Source organism: Camelina sativa, chromosome 3 (assembly GCF_030686135.1).
Source record: "Camelina sativa cultivar CO46 ecotype springtype chromosome 3, ASM3068613v1".
Taxonomy (NCBI): Eukaryota; Viridiplantae; Streptophyta; class Magnoliopsida; order Brassicales; family Brassicaceae; genus Camelina; species Camelina sativa.
Window position 1 is genome coordinate 1,156,657 of NC_141882.1, and position 23,470 is coordinate 1,180,126.

Here is a 23,470-nt window from a genome sequence, read left to right on the forward strand (position 1 = left end):
TTCGTGACTTTGTTTTCTTACATTGTCTTTATCTCTCTCTCTCCTTTTCTCTTCCATTGTTAAATTTCACAGTTTAAAACTCTGTAGATATCCCAAAAAAAAAAAGAAGAAAAAACTAAATTGATGGTGAAGTTAACACAGAGATTGGGTGGGTTGGTACTGCGATTTGCGGCATTTTGTGCCGCATTAGGAGCGGTTATCGCAATGATCACTAGCCGTGAAAGGTCTTCCTTCTTTGTCCTATCCCTAGTAGCCAAGTATAGCGATTTGGCTGCGTTCAAGTAAGTTTTTCCTATTTGGCGTGTTTAACGAGGATTTTTATAAGTATGTACATGCTTATGCATGCATGTGTGCGTCTATCGCAGGTACTTCGTGATTGCAAACGCGATTGTGAGCGTTTATAGCTTTCTCGTTCTGTTTCTACCAAAAGAGAGTTTATTGTGGAAGTTCGTAGTTGTGTTGGACTTGGTAATTTATCTCTATACTCTCTATGCTAGTAATAACTTCTTTTTTTTTTGGTACCTAAAATGTTATCAAAATACATTATAAACGGCAATTAGAGGAGTGCTCGAAATATAATTTTTTTGATATAAACATACTAATATAATGTAGAATTTGTTAGAATCATGATTATATATTATTGTTTCAAACAACTTCTAATGATCTATGTCATAGCTTAACTTCGATAAATATGTTGTTTAATCAAGTTTTTATATGTAATTGTTAAATTAACCGTAAAGATGGTGACGATGCTGCTGACGTCGAGCTTATCAGCGGCAGTGGCGGTGGCACAAGTGGGTAAAAGAGGAAACGCAAACGCAGGTTGGTTGCCAATTTGCGGCCAAGTACCGAGATTCTGCGATCAGATAACCGGAGCTTTAATCGCCGGTTTAGTCGCATTGGTTCTTTACGTTTTCTTGCTCATCTTCTCCATCCACCATGTAGTCGATCCTTTTCTTCTTCGAAAATCATGAATCGAATAATAATTTTTCTTTTTTTTAAGGATAAATATTCATAGAAAATATATGTATTTTTTGTGCTTTTAATGTTGTTCATTTTTTGTTTCTCGCTTTCTTGATCACTTAAACAATTAAAAATATATTTATTTAATATCAATATGACAGGATAATATGAGTTATTTTTCTACTAAGTTAAAAACAAGTTATAAGAGTCTTCTCGTATGATCAACTTTAACTATTTAGGCTTAAGGATGATTAAAAAAAAGCTATAAACTACAAATCTTTGATGATTATATCAATAACATATAACAGTTATGGTCCGCTCTAAGTTCAGCTTAGGATAGAAACAAAATTTAACTATTTTTCATAATTCCATTTGACAAACTTTATTTTCTCTCAGATATGTATTATAACCCCTTTTTCATTATTAATTCAGTTTAAAAGGTTGCAAGGGTTCGTTTGAAATGTCAGAGTGTACATTTGACTAGAACGTTGGGAATTATTTATTAGTTCATATTAAGTAAGGGTTCGTATCCACACAAAATAAATGGCGAAAGTGATTTTTAGATATAAGTTTTAGCCTTGTTTCAATTATCTTCAGAAATTGATAGTATTAATGAAAACTGGTATGCAAAGGAATATTAGTGAAAATTGCAGCTAAGTTCATAAGATCCACCACGAGACAGACGTAATTGTTGCGGTTATTGACTTTCATTATATATAATTCGCGACTACGTTGTTATATTACAAATTAATTTTCTGGTGTATAATAATTCCTCAAGTTAGATTTTTCTATTTTTTTCAATTTATATTGCTTCAAATTTGCAATAATTTTGCATTTGTTCTACACAAAATATACTTTCAGATAGCTTTAAATTTGCAAGAATTTTGCAAAAAGATAAAAAGACATTAAATTTTAGCTAGACAGACAAATGATACACGCAAAAACTTAATATGTGTAGTAGTTTAATAAAAAAAAATAAGAATTTACACTTCAGTAAATTAGTAGGATGATTGATGCTTTACTAAATTAGAATTGAGCCATGAAGTAGTCTTGAGTCAGTCAAAAATGAACAGTCAAAAGAAATTCGAGGTAACTAGGTGAGCAGATATGCAATCTAATACCTTTGAATTAGAAAAATCCAAAAGTTTAGTTAACCATTAATTAATTAAGTCATTTTTTTCCACAAATAATTAATTAAGTCATATTTACACTTTTCATCAGTTGATTTACATAATATGATAAACTATAATTATTTTCTTTAAACTCCAAAAATATATTAGTTTCGGAGAAGTATGAGAATTTCAAATTTTGATGTTAACCATAAGTTATCATTTGAGACTTTGCATCACTTTTACAATCTTACATACTAATTTGTATTGTATCATTTAAGAATTTGCATCGGTTTTAGAATTTGGAAAGGTATTTTATTATTATCTTGTACAAGGTGTGATCATACATATTGTCGTAAGTTTCATGTTTGTTTTAAAGGGAAAGATCTTAATGATTGTAATATATATGCATGCATGTGTTTGATTGGTTTCTTCATTTGATGATATATGAGACCCTTTCAATAATTTTTCTTCTTTGTTAATTAAGTTTTCCAATAAATTTGTGTGTTTTTGTTATACGGCCCTTTGATATTGCAAAAAATGGATAACAATGAGCCTACCATAGGTGGAAAATCTAAAACTCAAAAAAGAAGTTACTAAAAACTAGCAAGTTTAGAGCTTAAGAACTTATGTCGCTCATCTCAGAGACAAAGGTCATATCAGAGACAAAGGTTTACTTACCGTTGGTAGCACTGCAAGAAGTAGCAAGGTATGTAATTATATATATATATATATATTGATGACGGTGAATTCTAGTCACTTAAGAAGGTTAGTAACAAAAAAAAATTACTACCGTCCTTGATTAATAAAAATAAATTATCCCTCACTCTGTTATTAATGAATTTACAATGTGTAATTTAATAACTCTATTCTACCAAATTATTTCAGGAAATTTACGAAGTTAAGATTTTAAAGGCAACATATGGGATACAAGTACCATCTCACATGGTCCTGGTTGTAGGATATGGTTACACAAAAGATTATCATAAACAGTGTTTCCTCATCCAGAACAACTGGGGAGAGATATGAGGAGTGAATGGTTACAGCCGCATCTTCATAGACGACAACTCGGGAGTTACTGTCGTTCTTCCATGATTTCATTGTGGTTGATCAAGAGTCTTAAAAACATTGTTGTGCTTATCTTGGGGAAAGTCTAAAACTATTCCTCTTGTGAATCTTCTACTTTTTGTTGATCACTTGCTTAATCTTCTAGTGTTCAGAATACTGCTTTTTGGAATTTAGTACATCTTTGGATGAGTTTTATATTTGTGTGGATTATGGTCTCGGTTTCGTTTCAAAATTATTTTGCTTGTCAAAGTAAATTTGAAGTGATGAATTAGGGTGACTTTTCTTTTAACAGATCTATGCAACAGCGAAATATTTAACGCAGAGCTGGTGGCCCAAAAGGGCTGGTTAATTACCAATATCTTTGTTTACAAATTTATGATCCTAGTTAAAGGGACAAACTCACAAACATATTAAACTGAAAAAGACTTCTAGAGTAACGAGTTTTAACTTAGAAATATACTCTGTGCGCGCAAATCTATTGTTGATAGTTAAGAAACAAACATATTGAACTGAAAAAGACAACTAGATTAACGAGTTTCAACTTACAAAGGATGAACCATAAACGATATATAGGTTGCAACAATAACATAGAGCTTTTAAATAAGGGAGTTGCTAATTAAATCCATTACAATAGCATCACAAGTTTATAAGTTAACATAATCAATAGCATCACAAGTTTCTAAACTCGGTTTCTTAATCAAAATAGCAGGCTCCACATAATCAAATCTGCAATGCAATCAGTCAAAACAAAATACAACCTTTTAATTTTAATCAGATCGTAATAGCAAGTATCCCCTGTTATATACCCATATAAACAAAAAAACGCAGACAGAGATTGTCAAATAACGAACTTCCAAACTACTATATATTTAAGAGTAACAGGCAGGCGAATATATATGATGTTCTTGGCAAATCACTTTCATATGAAAGTAGAGAGATGACACTGATAAAGATGGATGTATATACAGAGAAGTACCAAATAAACAGAGTAAAATATATAATAAACCTAGGGTAACTGTCTCTGCTCAGAGGCTGGTCTGCAGAGGAGTGGATGGAAGTTTCTCTCCCAGACCTTCCATTCAGCTTTGCCCTGATACTCCACGAGCTCTCCCTCGGGAGTTTCTTTAGCCATGAACGTTATGTATGCTTTGACCTTACCTCCCATTAACACAACGGCCCTCACGATATGGTCCAGCACCAAATTCTTCTTCTATATATACACAAAGACAAATTGCAGTTAGGTTCTAGTTACATAAAACAGAGAGAGTGTGGTGTGGATCACAAGAAAAATATAAAAAAAGAAACTGTAAGTGTAGAAAACAAGCCTTTGTTTCGTTGTGTTTGGCAATGACGACTTTGAGCATGTTTTCCATGTACTGACGCCCTGTAAGGTCGGGCGGACTAAAGTATTCATCAAGTTCAACGGGACAGAATCCACAGCAAATTCGACCCGAAGTCCGCTTGGGAACGCAATCTCGTGGCACATCGAAACCCTGACAAATAAATAATTAACCAAGAGTTACACTTACACTCCCCTAGCTACCAAAATGCGATTATAAATTCCAAGGGATCTACCCTAATATATATATATATATATAATCAGAGCGAGATCGATAAAAGGGACCAGACATAACATACCTCGCTTTTGTAACATTGGCGCACGTAGCGACGCCAATCCTCAGACTCTTCAGGATCAGATTCGTATTCACAACCCTCGAAACTATCAACATCCCATTCCTGATCGCTTTCCACGCTGTCCTTATCCTCGTCCTCGTCTTCTTCCTCGCTAGACGTGGAAATCTCGTCCTTTTCCAGCACCTTGAAACCAATCTTGGCGAATCTTTTAATGAATCTCTCAAACTCTAGCCTGGAATTTAATTCTTCAATAGTATAGAGGGATCTCGGCGTCTCTAAATTTGCTTCTTCAACAGTATCGACATCGCTGGATTTGGGATCCATTCTTTTTTCTCAAGTAAAAGAAAACCCTAGAGACGACACGGACTGACGGACAAGTTAGAGAAGAAAAAAGAAGAAGATTGGTTGATTCTTAACCCCCACCTATCTAAACGTGACTATTGACAATAGTGCCCTCGCGTTTGGTTTTTCTAACGTTGCATTTTTAATAATATTTCAGTACAGTATTTAAGTAATTTTAATTTTGGACCGGGAAGTTGTTATCTTGCACGCCAACGTCTTTACTTTATACAGTAGTTTTTAAGTACACATATACAGAGACAAGAAAGTTTAACTAGCTGTGTAACGGTTAGAATAGTGTTTAATCAAAAAAGATTACTTCCGCGGTTTGGTTTACTAGTATTACTAGGTACTAACCCGCAGAAAACCGCGAGCTAAACTTTTCTTTTGATAAAAATTTGTAATAATTTATTTTGTTATTATGTTATTTATAATGGTTTGTGATTAAAAATCCGGTTTACTTATATTTAAATTTTTGTATTTTAAAAATATTTATTGAAAACCTGTCAATAAAATATTTGCATGTAATGAATAAAATTGTTTAAACCTTTGTCAATTAAACGCAATTCTTGGTATAGTTGTGAAGTAAGTAAAAAGATAATGGTTCTCAAACAATCTCTTTGAAAACAACATTCATTGTTGTTTGTAATAAGCACATTTGAGCACTTTCAAGCATTGAATATATTTAAATTTCAATTTAATTTTATTTTCTTAAAGAATGGTGGCTAAAAAATATATATATATATTTTTTTAAAAATAGATAAGATACTATATCTATATTTTTTTTATTAATTTTTAAAATCTAAGCGAATTGTTATATATTTTATTTGATTAGATTTTTGATAAAAATTTTAATCTGTGCTGGAAACTTTTTTTGATAAAATTTATGGTTATATAGAATTTCTTCGATTAGATTTTTAAAATCTTAGCTGTTAATTTTTTTTAAGGACGAATTAGTTTTGATTCTAATAGATTTTTTTTTACTTTTCTACAATTTATTTTATTTTATGTGTCCCCAATTTTCGTTTTTAATTAATTAATTAATCTTAGTTAAGTTTTCCTAATGGCAATTGAACGTAATTTTTATACAGTTTAATGTTAGTTTCATATTTGTACTTCTCAATTAATATAGTAGGATTTAACCGGAAAAATGGAGTTGTATATGTAAATATTTCTTTTGTTTTTCGACTTATATTTGTATCCTAATTACAACATCTTTATATTTGAACTCTTATTTTTCAGTCATGTTAAGTAATGGTTAATTAAATTTGAACCTTCTTAATTAATTAGAATTGTGTTTACATATCACCTCATCCGATCACCAATTTATTTATTGTTAATTTTTTATGACTCAAAAGACTATTTCATGGCTTAGCCCTGACCGTCGTCCTACTTCTGTCCTATCTTTTTGATTAAACACTATCCTAATTTCCTCGTTTAGCCATAATAGTGAAATTGTACACATATTAAGCTTTTTTAAGTGTAAAGGATAACTAGTAACATTTTTTTTTTTGGGACAAAACTACTACTAGTGTACAAAATGCCAAAAAAAACTAAAGTTATTTTTATTTAGAAGTTTTTTTCGGGAAAAATGCCAAAAAAAACTAAAGTTATTTTTATTTAGAAGTTTAATACCCAATGGTTTTAGATTGGGATAAAAATACACCAAATAATAAAAATGTGTCATTTAAAACCCAAATTAATTAGTGTTGTTATTTTCATACCCATGTTTTTTCAACAAAATCAAAATTCCAATTTTACTCCGGTTATCTAATTAATTATTAATTTTTAATAGAAAAATTCTTGGTTTTCTGTTAACCATATCAAACCGGGAGTTAACCCGGTTATCTACTTCTTTATCTCATCTTCGTCCTCCTCTATAATCGTCGTTGCTCAACTCCGGTGTCGCCTCCTTCTCCGATGATAAGCTTGGTGTAGCGATTGTTATCACGGGCGAGGGAAACGAAGGAGGCGGCAGCATAAAACACTAATTCGTTTTGAAATTGATTCTCAGATCTAGATTTCGTTATTCATATTGCTCATTTGATTTCCAGATTCTGTTCTTATTTTTTTCCGTTGGAGTAGTAGTTGACATTGAAGAATGAGAAATTAGGTACTCTGGTAAAGGATCAGAGCAAGTTTCTTCATTTCAAGGTTCAAGATACTTTCAGATCTTTGGAGAATTCAAACCCTAACATTTCAAGTCAGGCTAAATCAAAATCCGCGAAGAAATCATCGGCGCAGAAGAATCAGAGTCCGAACCCTAAGAACCACCCTACCCAGGCGGCGGTTTTCTCTCCCCGAAATCGGACCAGAGAGAGGAAGAAAGGGAAGAAGGATCCAATGGTTGTTGAGATCGAATGTAAATGTGGAGAGAGGAAGAAGGGGAACATGAAGTGTGTTTGTGTGTAGCTTATGAGACGCTTCATGCTTGTTTTACAGAGAAATAGACTGAGGGGGGTTGTTTTACAGAGAAATATAGACTCGATCGACGATTAGAGAGGAGGAGGAAGAAGAGAGAAAGAAGTAGATGTTAACTCCGGGTTTGATATGGTTAACAAAAAATCAAGAATTTTTATATTAAAAATTAAAAATTATTTGAAAAATCGTGGGTATGAAAATAACAACACTAATTAATTTAGATTTTAAATAACACAGTTTTATTATTTGGTGTATTTTTATTCCAATCCAAAACTATTGGGTATTAAACTTCCAAATAAAAATAATTTCGGTTTTTTTTTAGCATTTTTCCCCTTTTTTTTCTACAAAAAAAAAACTACTTTTCCAATTTCTATTTTTTCTGTTTCGTAATTTGATTCACTTTTTTTGTTATGTGCAGAAAAGTTTGTTGTTCTATCGTATAATATATTGGCGGATTACCTTTGCAAATGATCACTGGAGAAGTCTTTACTTTCACATACCGAGGAACATCTTGAGCTGGGGTGTAGAAAGAGCAAATTAGTGTTCGAGCTTGGCCTATGGTCTGCAGATATAATGTGTCTTCAGGTTATTGTTTCTGCTATAATGTGTCTTCAGGTTATTGTTCTGCTATATCTTCTTGTAATTGTTTGTATGAAGGACTAAGAAGACAGAGCTCTATTGCGTTTTCATCATATGCACAATGATCTAATGTTTTTTGCATATGTGTCCACATGATATTTTCCTGTGATCGTTTTTTATCAGCTATGTCTGTAGGATTAATCTATGTTGTTAATTGTGCCTACTAGGCTACAACTTCTAACTTGATGTTAAAAATTCACTTTCAATTCATCATTTAAGTAGCTTACATATTATTAGCAAATATGTTAGTTTTTTTTGCGTGTATGCAAAGCAAATTTGATAGGTAACCTCGGACGGGTTGTTGTATTCCAATCGTTCTAGTCAAAACTCAAATAGGTAGACGAATCAGTTTCCTTGGAACCTTGGAAAAACAAATCCAGCTATTGATCACCCTCATAGAAACAAAACCACGTTTCTGGTGGATAGCCGAGAAAACTCAGGTGTCTTATATTTGTTGCTAAAGCTGTCACCGTCAGTCCTACTGGCAAGAAAACTAATTATTTAATGATTTTTTCCTAATATTCTAATATTTTAATAAAGACAAAATCTAAGAGAAATAAAAGTTTGTCTAATGGGAAAGGTTAATTGTTTTAATATTGCGTGTAGAGGGGAATATTCAAATTTCAAAGCACAGTATTAAATGCATCAGCCGAACTCGACATGAGTAACAATTGATCAGAGGTGGTATATGTGGGAGAATCATTTTGTGTATTGCTTCTGTTTATTGTCATCTGATTCTTTTAGTCGATACAATTCCTCGAATGATTATGTGTGTTTCTCCTTTTATAATTGCAGATTGATGGTCTCCGCCCGTGCGCTTTACCAGTTTCCGATTAAAAAAAACCTTATGATGAGAACTCGATTTAGTTATGTTGTGTAAGTAAGGTTTGTTTGTAGTTATATGTATGGGTTAAATTATAAAACAAGAAAATGAGTAAGACCTTTATATGCATAGTCAATTAATTATGCATTTTCTCTCTGCCTCTACTTGTGAATCTAGTATTATACATAGTCAATTAAAAGTATTTCTTATATATGCATTTATGCATGTCATACAACGTAGTGTCTACTAGAGAAATTGAATTATTTATTTAGTTTAAGCCAACTTAATGGTTGATAAATTCAACCTGCCAATGTTATTTTTCCACGGACAGTAAATAACAAAGTGACAATGTGAAATGTGATTAATAAAGCTGATAAGACGAACTATTATTCAATACGATCACCAATCTTATTTTAATTATTTTGGTAACTACGGATCAATTCCTTGGAACCTTGGGAAAGCAAATACAGCTTTTGATATAATGATATTTCATAGAGTCATAGTCATAGTCTCATACAAACAAAGTCTAACATTTCACGTCTCTTTTAACTGTTTGTTTAAAACAAATTACTCCTTCCGTTTTGGAGATATTTTTCTTCTTGAACTTAAGTGATGTTCTCACTTTTTATACACAAATTATTACTACTTCTCTACGCAGGTATGCAACATTAATGTACCTTCTTTTTTTTTTTTTTATGCTATATTGATCATTGGTTTGTTCTCAGTTTTTTTTTAGTTGAGTTATGTTAAGTAAACAACAAAATGATGTTTTTGTAAAAAAATAGTTTCTTAATCTTTGTGTAAAATAAACTACAGAAACCTTAAACAAAATGTATACTGAAACAAAAAAATAAGGAATGAAAAATTGTTGTGTCAGTCCTACTTGCAAGCAAAAATAAGGTATACTAGATTTTAACCCGCAGTACACCGCAGAATTATTTATTTGACTAAAATCATTAAATTTCAAAATGTAATTATAAATTAGTTTTATATGTTTTATTTGATGTTTAAGATTGTATAGTTGTATTTTGATTGTTAATTCTATGATTTAATCTGCGGTATACAACAAAATAATTTATTTGTGTTCTAAATTAATTTATAGTGTTAATATCCTTTTATATTATTAAGTTGTACCTGTTTGTTTATAAATTATTTATATAGAGGTGTCAAACAGGTTGGTTCACATTCTTTTTTTTTTGGACCCCAGCGGGTCAACCCGCTAAGACCGCGGCTGTTAAAGTTATGTTTAAGCATGTCCTCGACCTAAATTTTATATTAATTACTCTTTAAAAATTTAGTGGCAAAGAAAAAAACAAATTATAAAATAACTTATAATATTGATATTTTGTAAATATTTTAATTGGTATGCAATAAATTTTCTCACATTATCACGTATTTCACATATTATATATTCATAACTATGTAAAAATATTACTTATATATAATATATTTATTTTAATCATATATTTGTAGTTTCGGGACAACGCGCCAACCGCAAATGTACCTTGCTAAAATCCGTAATCCTGATAGACTTAATTGTAAGGACCTTGCATATTTTTATTTTATATTTTAACTCTTTTTAAAAATGTTTTAATAATAATGGCATTCGTTGTAAATACCTTTGAGACTACTTTGACAAAACTGCTTCCAAAAATAATAATATAGATAAGTCTTTCTTAACTTAGGCCGTCGTTTGGTTTACTATAATTCAACCGATAAAATTATAGTAAACCAACTATGTGGGTTAAACCGAATATAGGGAGGACGATGGCAATATCGTAAATAGGTGAAGTTAGGAGGGGGCGAATTAGAAATTGTTAGTATATGTGTGTCCGTCCTGAGAAATTGAAATCGACAAAAAAAAATCGAACCAATCTAGTTAGGGTTTTTTTTTTTTGAATCTCTCTCAATGTCCATGGATCTCTGTTTAAGCACCGAGCCCGAGGTGATGCAAACCATGGATGCATCTTTCACGGATCTGTCTTCGCTTTGTGGCCAAAAACGCAAGGCCGAAACAATTTTACCGGCGGACGAAGAAGAAGAAGAAGAAGAAGAAAGCGGGAAAGGTGAGGAGGAGAGTAACAGTGAAAGCGATGACCAGGTTTGGGGTTTCGATAGTTTCGATGGCTCAGACTACGAGTCGCCTGAGGAGCCTCCCGCGGATGAAAAGGAATTTGAGTTTCGTCGATACGCACGCCATTATCACGAGAGCCAGGTTTTTGCTTCCTTCTCTCTCACCCATAATTCCCTGTTTCGTTAGGCACTTGGATCATCTTTGGATTTATGTTGGTAATAAATAAATAAGCTTCAATCTTGTTTATTGTGTGGGGGTTATTGCAGGGTTTTAAGGTGGATGACGATATGATTCCTAAATCTCTTCATCGTCGTCATGGAGGATTACGCGGTGTCGATCTCGATGCCCACTACGTGGAGCCCCTCACGGGGCGTGACTACATGGAGATTATGGCCAATGTCGCTATTGCCAAATACAACCAAGTTGAGGTTACTTTCTTTCTACTCTGTCTGGTCTGTCTCGTTTTTTAGTTAGTTAGTTAGTGTTAGTGTTATCAATCTTCAAGTCATTTATCTTAATTTTGTGAATTCTTATTATAACAGAAAAAGACTGTTACGCTTGATCGTATCGTGAGGGCCGTGGACAATCTTGCCACTAGTATCAAAGCTTATATTACTTTCATGGCTAAGGAGTCTCCTCAAGGGGAACTTGTTGAGTATCAAGCCAAGGCTGAGCGTAAGCCATGGCAAAGAAATATTCATCCCATCTTTTGCAGACCTTCTTCAGCTCTTAAAAAAGGTGTAATAATGCTGCAAACTTGCTTGCCTTTCTCTTTGTTTTGTTCCTAATTTGATAGTATATTATTATATCCCGATTTATCATTTCTTGAAATATTTTCTAATTGCCGAAACCTACGTACGCTTTAAATACATATATATATTTTGTTGAATCATATGCGGCTTTGATTTTTTTGTTTACTCCTCTGTTTTGATTTTTGTCATCTGATTCTTATAATCTAAAACAATTCCTCGAATGAATGATATGTGTTTCATCTTTTCTCTAATTGCAGATTGATGGTGTCGTTGAGCGCTCCCAATGCCCCAGGCCAGGTGGATTAAGTAGTTGTTTTTTTCTGCTGAAATAATTAACCTTCTCGAAGATTTCATATTTTTATAATTTAGAACTCTACTTATGTCTGTCTCTGTAAGGTTTATAATGACTGGGTGATTAATTATTTAAAAGTCAATTGTTATAAATACCAGTAAAATATATTTTTATTTCAAAAATATCACAATTTAGTTTTTTTTTTCTTCTGAAAGTACCACTAAAATGTAAAGATACCATATAGTTGAATTAAAGTTCTAATACTAAAAACTAATTCCTAAATTATAAATATTAAACCCTACTCCTAAAACTAAATTTGTCAACCAAACATAAAAAAAAAAAATTCTACATCCTTAAAATTCATTTTTTTTTTGTGTTTATGGTAATTTTGGAAAAATAAACTTTTGTAATTTTTTTGAAAAAAAAAAAACTAAAATGTGGTATTTTTGAAAAAAAAAACTTTTTTAATGGTATTTAAAGAAATTTCTCTTATTTAAAAGGAGTAAAGACAGTTTTTTTATTTAATGACGCTTGGTGTTCTTGCACCATACCGTGGGATTGGCATTGGTAAGTCATAAATCTGCCATCCCAAACTTGAATCTTCATACTGACAAAACATGAACAATGTAGAAAACTGTTGCGTAATTCTGTTGTTCCTTACGTTTTAACACATGAAGCTAGCTGTAGTTGGGTAATTTAGGCGTTCTTGGTTTGCCGCCTAGGTCATTCTTACCCATATTTCCTGCAAAATTAACAAATTTCAGTCATTTTCCACCAAAAAAAAGAAGCAACATCAGAGCGGGGCGCACACAAATTGTTTTGTAAAAATTAACAAGGAAGAAAATTATGGAAGGGTTAAAAAACTGAAGAAATGTTTCTATATTAAACCGATCAAACACATCATCTATATATATACACGTTGATCCAAATTAAAAATAAATATAAAAACACACAAACACTAATTAGAAAAACCAGTTTCTCATGTCATAACCCTATTTGGTACTGGAGAAAGGAACTCGATCAGCTGAATAATTATTTAAAAAACTCATTCTTGTTTCTAATTAAACTTGTCATTGAAAGGCTCAAACAAAATGAAGTTTTGTTTGTGTTTACAAACGTATTATTGAAGGTTTACGAAAACGATTTCCATAGAAACAGGGTCATACACATCATCTATACATATACACTTTGAGCAAACAAAAAGCACACACACGAAGAAAAATAAAGTCGGTTTCAAAGAAATTAAAGAAAAAAACCAGTTTCTCAAATAACTTAATTGGTACCACGCCGGAGAAAAGTAATGAGGACTGAGGGAGAGAAGAACTCAGATAAATAAAATTTCCAGAAAAAAAGTTGTTTTCGTTTCTTAAGTACTTAATATTAAAAACAAAAAAAATGAAGAAATGTTATCCATAGAAACCGATCAAACACATCTGCATCTACATACGCCATGAGCAAACAAAACACACAAGAAGAGAGCAAGAAATTTAAAAACAAAACCCAGTTTCTCAAGTAATACTATCAGATGAAGGAAATCTCAAAAAAAAAAGCTGTTCTTGTTTCTAAACTCATCATTGAAAGGTTTTCCAAAGAAAAGAACTTAGATGAAGGAAATCTCAAAAAAAAAAGTTGTTCTTGTTTCTAAACTCATCATTGAAAGGTTTTCCAAAGAAACACATCATCTGTACACATACGTACACTTTGAGCAAACAAACCACACACGAAGAAAAGAAAAAAAACCCAGTTCTCAAAGAACTTATTTGGTACCGGAGAAAAAAGTAAATGAGGATTGAGGGAGAGAAGAACTCAGCTAACTAAAATCTCAGAAAAAAAACTTGTTCTTAGCTTGTTTCTAAACTTGATCTATTGAAAGGTTCAAAACAAAAATAAAGAAATGTTATCCCCTAGAATCCGATCAAACACATCATCTATATACGCTATGATGAGCAAACAACACACACTACAAGAAGAAAAACATAAATTTAAAAAAAAAAAAAAAACAGTTTCAAAGAAAAGAAACAAACCCAGTTTATCTCTGGTATCCTTTTGGGTGGAGAAAAGTAATGAGGGTTGAGGGCGGAGAAAAGAACTCTCAGAGAAGGGGGCTTAGTTATATAAAGGAACAAACAAAAAGCATATTGGGATTAATTATTTTAAAAAGAAATATCATTTCTTGCTTGAGTAGGGCAAAATATCTATGTGGGCTCCATTTACTTGATGATCCATCGACTCACAGTACTCGATCAACAAAAACAAACATCTCTCTCTCTCTCTCTCTCTCTTACTTTACTTTTTTGTTTTGTTTAGTATTGTGTATTTTCGATTGCTTAATTGATAAACAAAACTAATTAACACTAGTTTTTGTTTTACCTAAAGCCTCATGCATTAATTTACGGTGGTATATAGTTGATATGTTTATGGCTGGCTATATATATACTCTTTTAAAAATGAAATGATACTTATCAATTTAACCATACACCAACCTCACTCACTTGGTGGTTTGATACCACATTACCACACCACTTTTATAGTAACATGTGTCTATTTGTATATGAAGGGACTAACTTGTAATTATATGTGACGAAAGTTTATCATGTACTATGGTATAAAGTCTATGTATGTGCATATCCTTCCAATTTGTTTGTAGATGCCATGGAGAGAAGTCTATAACCTCTGTGAAATATCCCTGACAAAAAAAGTAGACGGAACATAAAACAGAAGAAATGCATGGGTCGGCTTTAATTGTATACGTAATAATCATATTTTCTTTTTGTATTTTTCTTTAGGCTCTTTTAATTATATTGTTACTCTTTTACATGTATGATGTATCTCACAGTAAGACACGAGATTGGCTGGCAAGCAATTCCATTATATATATTTATGTAACCCTTTAATTACAACATCTTTATTTAAATTCTTATTTTTTTATTTTTGTATAGAACAAATGTAACAATATAAAATTACTGTAAATTCAAAGCATCTATGTAAATTGATTTTTTTTTTTTTTAAAGAAACTAACTGAAGGAATTATTACACATAATTAAATTAATTTGTAACTTAACATCGAAGTATATTTGATTCTGTTTATCTACCGCCATTTCTCTCTCCATATATGCTTGGGGTTATCTGATTTTGGTTCACCTTTTAGGTTTACTTTTGTACTACTCTTAAAGTTAATAGAAACAAAAAAAATCGATCAAAGAATAAATAAATAAAGAAATAAATAGAAAGAATTATGTACGTACGGACACGGTTTCAATATAGAGGTATTGAAAAAGCAGACTAACTTTTGTGATACATCATACATATATATATATATACCAATTTTTACGAGGGACAAATTGTTGCAATTTTTATCATAGTTAATGACCCAGCAACATCATCAAAACTTATATAGCATGGACCATGATCTTCAATATATACTCCATAAATTCCTACACCATTGTCTTCTTTTGTTATTTATTGACTTGTTCCTCAAATTTTAATATGTTATATAACTCTGAAAAAGTGAAAAGACATTCAAAGCACCCTCTTATATGCAAATTTTCTTATCATACTAGCATTTTGTATATATGGCATTTATGTAAATAGCTTAAATGTAGAGGTGCATATATAGGGTTAGGGGTTTGCTTGTCAGATGTGACATTTCCACTTTCTCCATCAGAAACTTTAAGGTAGTTTGAAAAACCTTTTCAAAGCAGACAAAGAAAATTGTCAAAATTTTAGACTTTCTTTCAAACAAGTCTTACGTGCTTTGACAATGTTTATGACCACTAATTATGACTCACTTAACCATTTGTAATATTGTTCATTTCTTGTAAACGCGTATATAGTTCAAATTATATCCAACGTCAACAATTCCTTCTTCTTCTTTTTTTTTTTTGTGGTTTTTCCCCAATTTAAATCAACACTTACCATGTGATTATAATTACCAGCTGTTGTAATTTCTGGATATATATATATGCAAGATTCATTTTTGATGGATAAACGAAACTGAGTGGAAGGTGTTGCAATTTTTAATTAGTATATTCCTTCCTATCGAAATGGTAAGAATTGAGCTATAGTTTCTTTCCCTGTTCTAAATAACATTTTACCTCATCCTCATGGATCATCTATAGATATTGATAGGAATGTTTAATCTCGTCTGGAAAATAAAAAAACTGACTGAACTTAACTAAACAAAGGAGAAATAAATTATAACAGAGACTAGCGATATTTTTTACTTTGTGCGTTGGTAACATATTGCATGTGTTGACACATTATTGACACATTATACAGAAAGTATCCAGCACACAAAAATGAAAGAATGGTTGAAAGCTTTAACTTGAAGTGGAATTTAATTAGTAAATACTAATCAGAATCTTTTTCACATTTTCTACTAAAAATTACAAAATATTAATTGATATTTTTGTTCGTGGTGTTGGTGGGCTTAATACTATCATCCATGTTCTTTACTGGACCTAATTACATAAGTAAGACGATCACTTTTCGAAAATAATTGAAACTGAGCTAAAACTTATATGTAAAAATTCACTTTGTGGATAAGAACCCTTCTTTAGCTAATATATGAGGAACTAATAAACCATTCCCAACGTATGTTACATTCTAACATTTCAAATTAACCCTTGCAACTTTTAAGACTGAATTAGTAATGGAAAAGAGGTTAGTTTACAAACTCTGAGAGAAAATAAAGTTTGTCATATGGAATAATGGGAAATAGTTAAACTTTGTTTTTATGCACGATTAGAAAAATCACATCAGCAAAAATGCAATATCATAATGAGAATCTCTAATATATAAGACAATTTGTGACAAAAAGTAATATATAATGGCATTTTGGTAAATAGCCTGCGAGCAGAGGTGCCTAGGGCCCTAGAGTTAGGGTTTGATAGAGACTTGATTTTGAAATAAAGAGAGGGAGAGAGAATAATTTTTTTGGCGGCGAAGCTCGAGATGACAAGGCGTGACCTTTGTAGCAGCAGGATGGATGCATCGAGACTGGGATTTCAAAAGATCAAATTACAAGTTTACAACTGCTATTATAATATTCTTTTGAAAGAGCAACATGTACTGTGTTGATTCGTCGAGGTAAAAAAAATGAATAAGCTGATATGATAATGACATATTTTTGTTTCTAGCTAGCAATCAATACAAATCTCTGAAATGGGTAAAACTGCAACATATACTACTATTTTTTTTTGGTTTAACAATATTTTTTTTGGCTTTTTGCTATCACAGACCAACGGATATTAAATTGACGAATCACGATGTCTTATTGCTGCTTTGTTTCCATTTTTGTATCTGGATGTGTACCTTAAAAACGTTTTGCGTGTTAGATACAACTTGTTTTAAAGTCTGGTCAACACAACATACAAAAATTAAGAAAAACGAAAAATAAAGAAAGACAGTAAAAACAAAAATATAAACAAGTGATGCGAGGGGTATGATTATAAATAGTCAATTTTGGAGGGACACATATATATAATTGATTTGGACGAGGGCAAAAGATTCTAGGGTTGGTGGCTCAGCTTTACTGAGAAAACTGATGATACCATTAAAACTGAATTTCTAAAGTTTTTTTTTTTAAAAATCAATTATATAGATCCCAATGCCAGCACTGAACCGCGGAGCTGGGTTATTTATAACAAATTGCAAACTCAAATTTTGAGAATTAATTCTGCTCCGACTGCCAAATTGAGTACTACTTAACGAATAATCTGTAAATGAACTGAAAGTTCTGGTACAATAAAGTTATCAAAACAAGACAAAAATCAAATAATGAAGCCAGCGGAGAATTACTGATAGAGAAATTAATTGACTCAATTCAAAGTTGAAAAAGAGTAAGGCAATCATATTAGAATGATCTCGTACGTATTTAAACATATTCGTGTGTGAAAATTTACACTTCGATAATATGGTATGTTACGTTATGTTAATGTTCCACATGAATTTTGATTGACGTTTTTCTGCAGATTTTTTTAATAATGAGGGTATTATTCTAGTCTGAAATTCAGTTAGAATTTTCTGATTGGATATGTCTTTGTTTTTATTTAAGTTTAATAATAATTCATTTGACCTTTTTTTTTTCTGTTATTTCTGGGGGTTTATGCTTTATGATACAGTTATATTTTAATTACTAAAACAAGAATATTGATTTTCCCTATTATTCTAGTTCGGGTTCGATATACTAATGCAGTTTTTGGCTTGATTTATTTTCACTTCCCGGAACAATGTCCAGAATGCCATAATCTCGAAATAAAAATGCTAGAATGCCATAGTAATATTTTTTAATTATTTTACTTTTTTTTAATTAAAATTTATTGAAAAAACCAAAAACCCATCTAACATTATATCTAATATTTTGTCCCTTCGTTGATAACGTAAAACAAAATCTCAGATCTAGAAAAAAAAAACTGACAAAATCGAGAGAAAGAGATGGATGTAGAATCAGACAAAAGAGTGAAGAAAACTGTTAGAGATTTCAGTCGTTGATGGTGTTGAATCTGCGCAAAGAGAACTGATGTATTTGTGTTGGCTTCAAATCCGATGAAGATCGGGATTACATATCGTTTCTTTTTGCCATCGGAGATAGAAACAGATGACAGCGGAGGAAACCGTGGAGAGGTTAAAATCTGGGTTCGACGACAGAGAAGCGATGGAGAGAAGTGATGGAGAGAAGTAATGGAAGGTTGATGGTACAGAATCGGCAACGACGGCGACGTTAAGGTTTAGAATTATAAGTGGTTTTGATTACAGTTGTACCCATTGTATATATCATTTGTACTAGTTGTACTTTTATATATTAGTTGTTTACGTATTCTTTATTAGTTGTACGCCCGTTGTATATATCATTTGTACTAGTTGTACTGTTTTATATTAGTTGTACTGGTTGTTGTATTCTTTATCAGTTGTACTCGTTATAATATTATATCTCAGTTGTACCAATTGTCTTAGTTGTTGTATTATACCAGTTATCCAATTTTTCTCTAAGTTGTTTTAGTTGTATTAATCTATTTTAGTTGTACTATTCGTCTTTGATTTCATTAAAGGTAATTTTGTAATCTCATAATTTTTGTGGCATTCACATTAAATAGGCATGCCAGATTTTTTTTCTTCAGTTTGTGGCATTTTAGCCTCGCCCCCTCACTTCCCTCGTCCCAACAAATGACATATAAAAAAAAAAAAAAAAAAAAATCAATTTGCTCTTTTTATCTCTTTATTTTTTACCTATTTTTGGTCTATTTTTGTACTATATATATACTTGGTTACTTGCTTATAGTAATAGTACTTGTACTTGGTTACTTATTTTTTTTTTTTTACTTTTGGTCAAATGATGAATTTTTCTCCTAAGCTGAACTTAAAACGGACCATAAATATTATATGTTGTTGATATAATCATCAAAGATTTGTAGTTTATAACTTTTGTTTTTTATCATCCTCAAGCCTGAATAGTTAAATTTGATCATACAACCTGGTATTAAGACTCTTATAACTTGTTTTTAACTTAGTAGAAAAAGAAGATTAAGACATATACATTAGTTTAAAAAAAAATAAACTCTCAAACATAGATTTTCTGCCTGCTTCCACTTCCCATTATTTAGGCTTTGGAAAACGATAGTATGTTCTTCTTTATAAACTGGGTCCTGGGACATTTGATAATAGGCATATTAATAAAAGCCCATTATTATTCAATTACCCGTAAAATTAGATTATTGTTACCCAACGATGCGTTATTTCGCCGGAGCATCCGTCGTTCTCGATTTCTCTCCGTCTCTACTATTTCACTGCCGTATCCGCCGCCGTACACTCGGAGAATCATCTCGGTAGAGGAGTGGCGGAGATGGGGTCCGGTGTCTCCATTCCCAGCGGCGGTCAAACAGATTGTGAATGATTTGAAAGTTCTGGAGTGCAAATTGGATTCTCCTATAGAGTTTGGTGGAAATGGTGGCAAGTTACAAGTAATTGCCGGTGACCATGTATGAAACCTCCATGTTTGTTTCCTTTTGAATCGTTTATGCTTATGTTGTTTAGGTATGACATTACTCATTTCTGAGGATCTTGCTATACTGATTTTAGCTGTGGTATCTTCTGAAGCTCTACGAGTATAATGATTCTATCGTCTTGTTGTGGAATGCTACTTAGATACTCGTTATACTTAGATACTCATTTCTGAGGATCTTGCTATAGTGACTTGAGCTGTGGTATCTTCTTTCGTTTGTTCTTTCTTCTGTGGTACTTCTGAAGCTCTATGAGTATAATGATTATATCGTCTTTTTTGTGGAATGCTACTGGTTTCTTCCTGGTTGATGTGATTTGGGTTGCACTTTGAGCTCTTAAATGTTAAGAGTGAGGTTATTCATTTATGAGGATCTTGCTATAGTGACTTGAGCTGTGGTATCTTCTGAGGCTCTACGAGTATAATGATTATATCGTCTTGTTGTGGAATGCTACTGGTTTCTTCCTGGTTGATATGATTTGGGTTGATCTTTGAGCTCTTAAATGTTATAATACGTCTACTTATGTGCAACTAACTATCACAGGGACCCTTTGGTGCATATGAAGATAAGAAACACAGGGCTACATTAGATGACCCGGAGAAAAAGTTCCGTTTCTTTTCTGCTCGACAAGTTGCTTGCCGGCTGCTTGGGAGCCAGGGGTTATTTATGCCAGAAGGTAATTCCATTTACTGTTTCTTGAATTGCTGTATTTGCCATGAACTCAATACCTAAGAGACGAGACATTTTCTGAATATATGCAGTGTTGGCTTGCTATGGAGGACTGTATGTGTTCATATATCAAGCCGTGTGGTTTTGTGGAAACAGATACGTTTTTGGCTTTATATGCATCCTAGGGTCAGTATTGCACCAGCCAGTCTCGGCTATTCCAATTGAATCTGTACCAGTCCCCAACTCCTATGGACTGATAAGCTGTTTAGCTGTTGGCAGGATTTTCTACGCCAGAACAACACGGGCAAGTTATTGTGGCAGATATTTGGCGTCCAATCCGCTACACTCTGCGTCTTTGGAATCGCTGAAGACGAAGAGATCATGTGGAATGAATTCAAGCGTGCAGGTGTTTCATTCATCAAGATCTAGTCTTAGTTGTTTAAACTTTAAAAGATGTCACTCAAAATCTTTAGTTGTTTTGCTAAAGTCTTGTATATTTGTTCTGATGGATGCTCAGGAAAAAACCGAGTCCGTTGAAGTTACTTTCTCGGTTAAAGACACTTTTGGTAGTTCGGCTTCAGAGAATCCTGGATCATCATCCATGGTAAAGATTGCAATGTTTTTGACTATAGGCTCTCTGTTCTTCTATCGTTGCTTATTTCAAACAGAAAAATTCTTACATTAGGTTGTGTAAGGATATAGACTGAAAGACTCTACACTTTGTATATTTCCCAGACAGATGAGGATAAAACTCTGCATTTCATTTTGCTTGATGGCACGTGGAACAATTCTGCTGCAATGCTCAAGCGTTTAAAGGTACAGGGCGGATCATTTCTCACATGGATTTCATCTTTTTTTCCTTTCTCTAAAGAACTTGCTTAACGAAAAGATATTTGCTGAAACTCATATGTAGGATCACGCAAAGTCAGTATGGGGAGATGAAGATCTTCCTTGTATATCTCTTGCAGCTGGTGCATCCGCAATGCACAAGCTCCGGTAAATATAGTCTCAAACCTCTATATTTACTCATGTTCCTGGTCCAATCTCTCTCTGCCAAAATAGTGCTCTTCTTCCTCATTTGATCTTTAAACGTACAGGCCACAACCATCATGGTATTAGATTAGGTATAATCTCAATCGATGCTTTCAGAGTATTATTGGACAAAGATTACATACAGAGTGGAGAGGAATATAGCCGTTGGAGGCTAGTTAAGATGTTTCCTAAATAACATACAGAGATATATAATTTCCTATGCTAATACCCTCCCGCAGTCGAAACGTTATGAGTGTGTAACCTGAAGGCTGGACTTGAAGGCATTGAATAAAGGGGCAGGTAGTCCCTTTGTGAAGATATCCGCATATTGATGGGATGAAGGTACATGGAAGACTCGGACTTGTCCTAGTGCAACTCGCTCTCGGACAAACAGAATGTCAAGCTCGATATGTTTTTTGCGCTGGTGTTGTATGGGGTTGGTGGAGAGGTAGACTGCACTCACATTGTCTCAATAGACGAGTGTGGCCGTAGATAGAGGACAGTCGAGTTCGAGAAGAAGATTGCGGATCCATATGGTCTCAGCTACAACATTCGCAACACCTCTGTATTCGGCTTCAGCACTAGAGCGAGAGAACGTCACTTGTCGTTTGGAGGACCAAGAGATAAGGTTGTCGCCGAGAAAAATGCAAAAACCAGATGTGGAACGTCTTGTGTTTGGGCATCCGGCCCAATCCGCATCAGTGTATGCCGTGAGAGTTGAGGTCGTTGATTTTGACAAGCGTAGGCCTTGAGAGATGGTTCCTTTAAGGTAGCGAAGAACACGCTTCATTGCTTTAAGGTGTGGCTCTCGAGGATCATGCATAAAAAGACATAGTTGCTGGACCGCATAGGCAATGTCGGGGCGTGTGATGGTTAGATATTGTAAGGCTCCGACGAGGCTTCGATATAAGGTTGGATCTGCAACTGGTGGGCCAACACCTGCTTCGAGTTTGGCGGATGTATCAACGAGAGTGGTACAAGGGTTGCAGTTTGACATTTTGGCTCGATGTAAGATATATGCGGTATAATTTTGTTTTTGCAACATCATGCCGTGAGTGTCCCTGCGAACATATATACCAAGAAAATAGTGAAGTAATCCCATATCGGTCATCGCAAACTCAGAGTTGAGTGAGGAGAGAATTGACCTGAGGAGAGTGGGTGACGAAGCCGTGAGAATGATATCATCTATGTAGAGAAGAAGATACGCAATCGATGAGCCTTGCCGTAAAACAAAGAGGGAAGCGTCACTTCTACTGTTTTTGAATCCGACCTTGATGGCGTAGTGTGCAAAACGTTGGAACCAAGCTCGAGGAGATTGCTTGAGACCATATAAAGATTTTTTGGAGAAGACAAACATGATTTGGTTTTGCTGGATCAATAAAGCCCGCTGGTTGATGCATGTAGACAGTTTCTTCTAGATTGCCATGTAGGAATGCATTTTTGACATCTAATTGGTGGATAGGCCAATCTTTTTCAAGGGCTCGGTGAAGCACGGTTCGAATTGTTACGGGTTTAACAACGGGGCTGAACGTCTCGTCACAATCAACACCAATTTGTTGTGACTACCGTTGGCAACGAGCCGAGCCTTGTAGCGAGAGAGAGAGCCATCTGCATTAAATTTGTGTCTAAACAACCACATAGAGCGAACGACATTAGT

At 33.1% G+C, this 23,470-nt stretch overlaps 3 protein-coding genes and 1 pseudogene across 4 annotated transcripts; 3 read left to right on the top strand and 1 right to left on the bottom strand.

Annotated features, from left to right (window-relative positions):
• Positions 1-13: 13 nt before the first annotated feature.
• LOC104761083 (CASP-like protein 1C2) lies at positions 14-1,116 on the top strand. Its single transcript, XM_010484120.3, has 3 exons — positions 14-281; positions 366-468; positions 741-1,116. Exons 1-3 carry the CDS (start codon positions 124-126, stop codon positions 972-974), a joined length of 495 nt encoding a protein of 164 aa, XP_010482422.1. The 5' UTR covers positions 14-123; the 3' UTR covers positions 975-1,116.
• Positions 1,117-3,983: 2,867 nt separating this feature from the next.
• LOC104778546 (uncharacterized) lies at positions 3,984-5,153 on the bottom strand. Its single transcript, XM_010503003.3, has 3 exons — positions 4,779-5,153; positions 4,466-4,633; positions 3,984-4,350 (listed from the first exon to the last, which is right to left on the bottom strand). The coding sequence occupies exons 1-3, from the start codon at positions 5,097-5,099 to the stop codon at positions 4,147-4,149; spliced, it is 693 nt and encodes a 230-aa protein (XP_010501305.2). The 5' UTR covers positions 5,100-5,153; the 3' UTR covers positions 3,984-4,146.
• A 5,660-nt stretch (positions 5,154-10,813) lies between these two features.
• Positions 10,814-12,297, top strand: LOC147946476 (uncharacterized). Its single transcript, XM_087494904.1, has 4 exons — positions 10,814-11,212; positions 11,338-11,499; positions 11,614-11,809; positions 12,081-12,297. The coding sequence occupies exons 1-4, from the start codon at positions 10,907-10,909 to the stop codon at positions 12,083-12,085; spliced, it is 669 nt and encodes a 222-aa protein (XP_087351030.1). The 5' UTR covers positions 10,814-10,906; the 3' UTR covers positions 12,086-12,297.
• Positions 12,298-19,810: 7,513 nt separating this feature from the next.
• Positions 19,811-21,872, top strand: LOC104778548 (uncharacterized; annotated as a pseudogene). Its single transcript, XR_015594819.1, has 7 exons — positions 19,811-20,073; positions 20,656-20,788; positions 20,874-20,967; positions 21,061-21,189; positions 21,299-21,385; positions 21,517-21,597; positions 21,695-21,872. The product of XR_015594819.1 is annotated as an uncharacterized LOC104778548 (transcript).
• The last annotated feature ends 1,598 nt before the right edge of the window (positions 21,873-23,470 follow it).

Excerpts from the sequence above, each read along its gene's own strand:
- LOC104761083 (XM_010484120.3), top strand. The coding sequence starts at position 124 with ATGGTGAAGTTAACACAGAGATTGGGTGGGTTGGTACTGCGATTTGCG. Across the intron at positions 282-365 it reads AGCGATTTGGCTGCGTTCAA|GTACTTCGTGATTGCAAACG; the intron begins GTAAGTTTTTCC and ends CGTCTATCGCAG. Across the intron at positions 469-740 it reads TCGTAGTTGTGTTGGACTTG|ATGGTGACGATGCTGCTGAC; the intron begins GTAATTTATCTC and ends TTAACCGTAAAG.
- LOC104778546 (XM_010503003.3), bottom strand. The coding sequence starts at position 5,099 with ATGGATCCCAAATCCAGCGATGTCGATACTGTTGAAGAAGCAAATTTA. Across the intron at positions 4,634-4,778 it reads GCCAATGTTACAAAAGCGAG|GGTTTCGATGTGCCACGAGA; the intron begins GTATGTTATGTC and ends TTTATTTGTCAG. Across the intron at positions 4,351-4,465 it reads CCAAACACAACGAAACAAAG|AAGAAGAATTTGGTGCTGGA; the intron begins GCTTGTTTTCTA and ends GTGTATATATAG.
- LOC147946476 (XM_087494904.1), top strand. The coding sequence starts at position 10,907 with ATGTCCATGGATCTCTGTTTAAGCACCGAGCCCGAGGTGATGCAAACC. Across the intron at positions 11,213-11,337 it reads GCCATTATCACGAGAGCCAG|GGTTTTAAGGTGGATGACGA; the intron begins GTTTTTGCTTCC and ends GGGTTATTGCAG. Across the intron at positions 11,500-11,613 it reads CCAAATACAACCAAGTTGAG|AAAAAGACTGTTACGCTTGA; the intron begins GTTACTTTCTTT and ends TTATTATAACAG.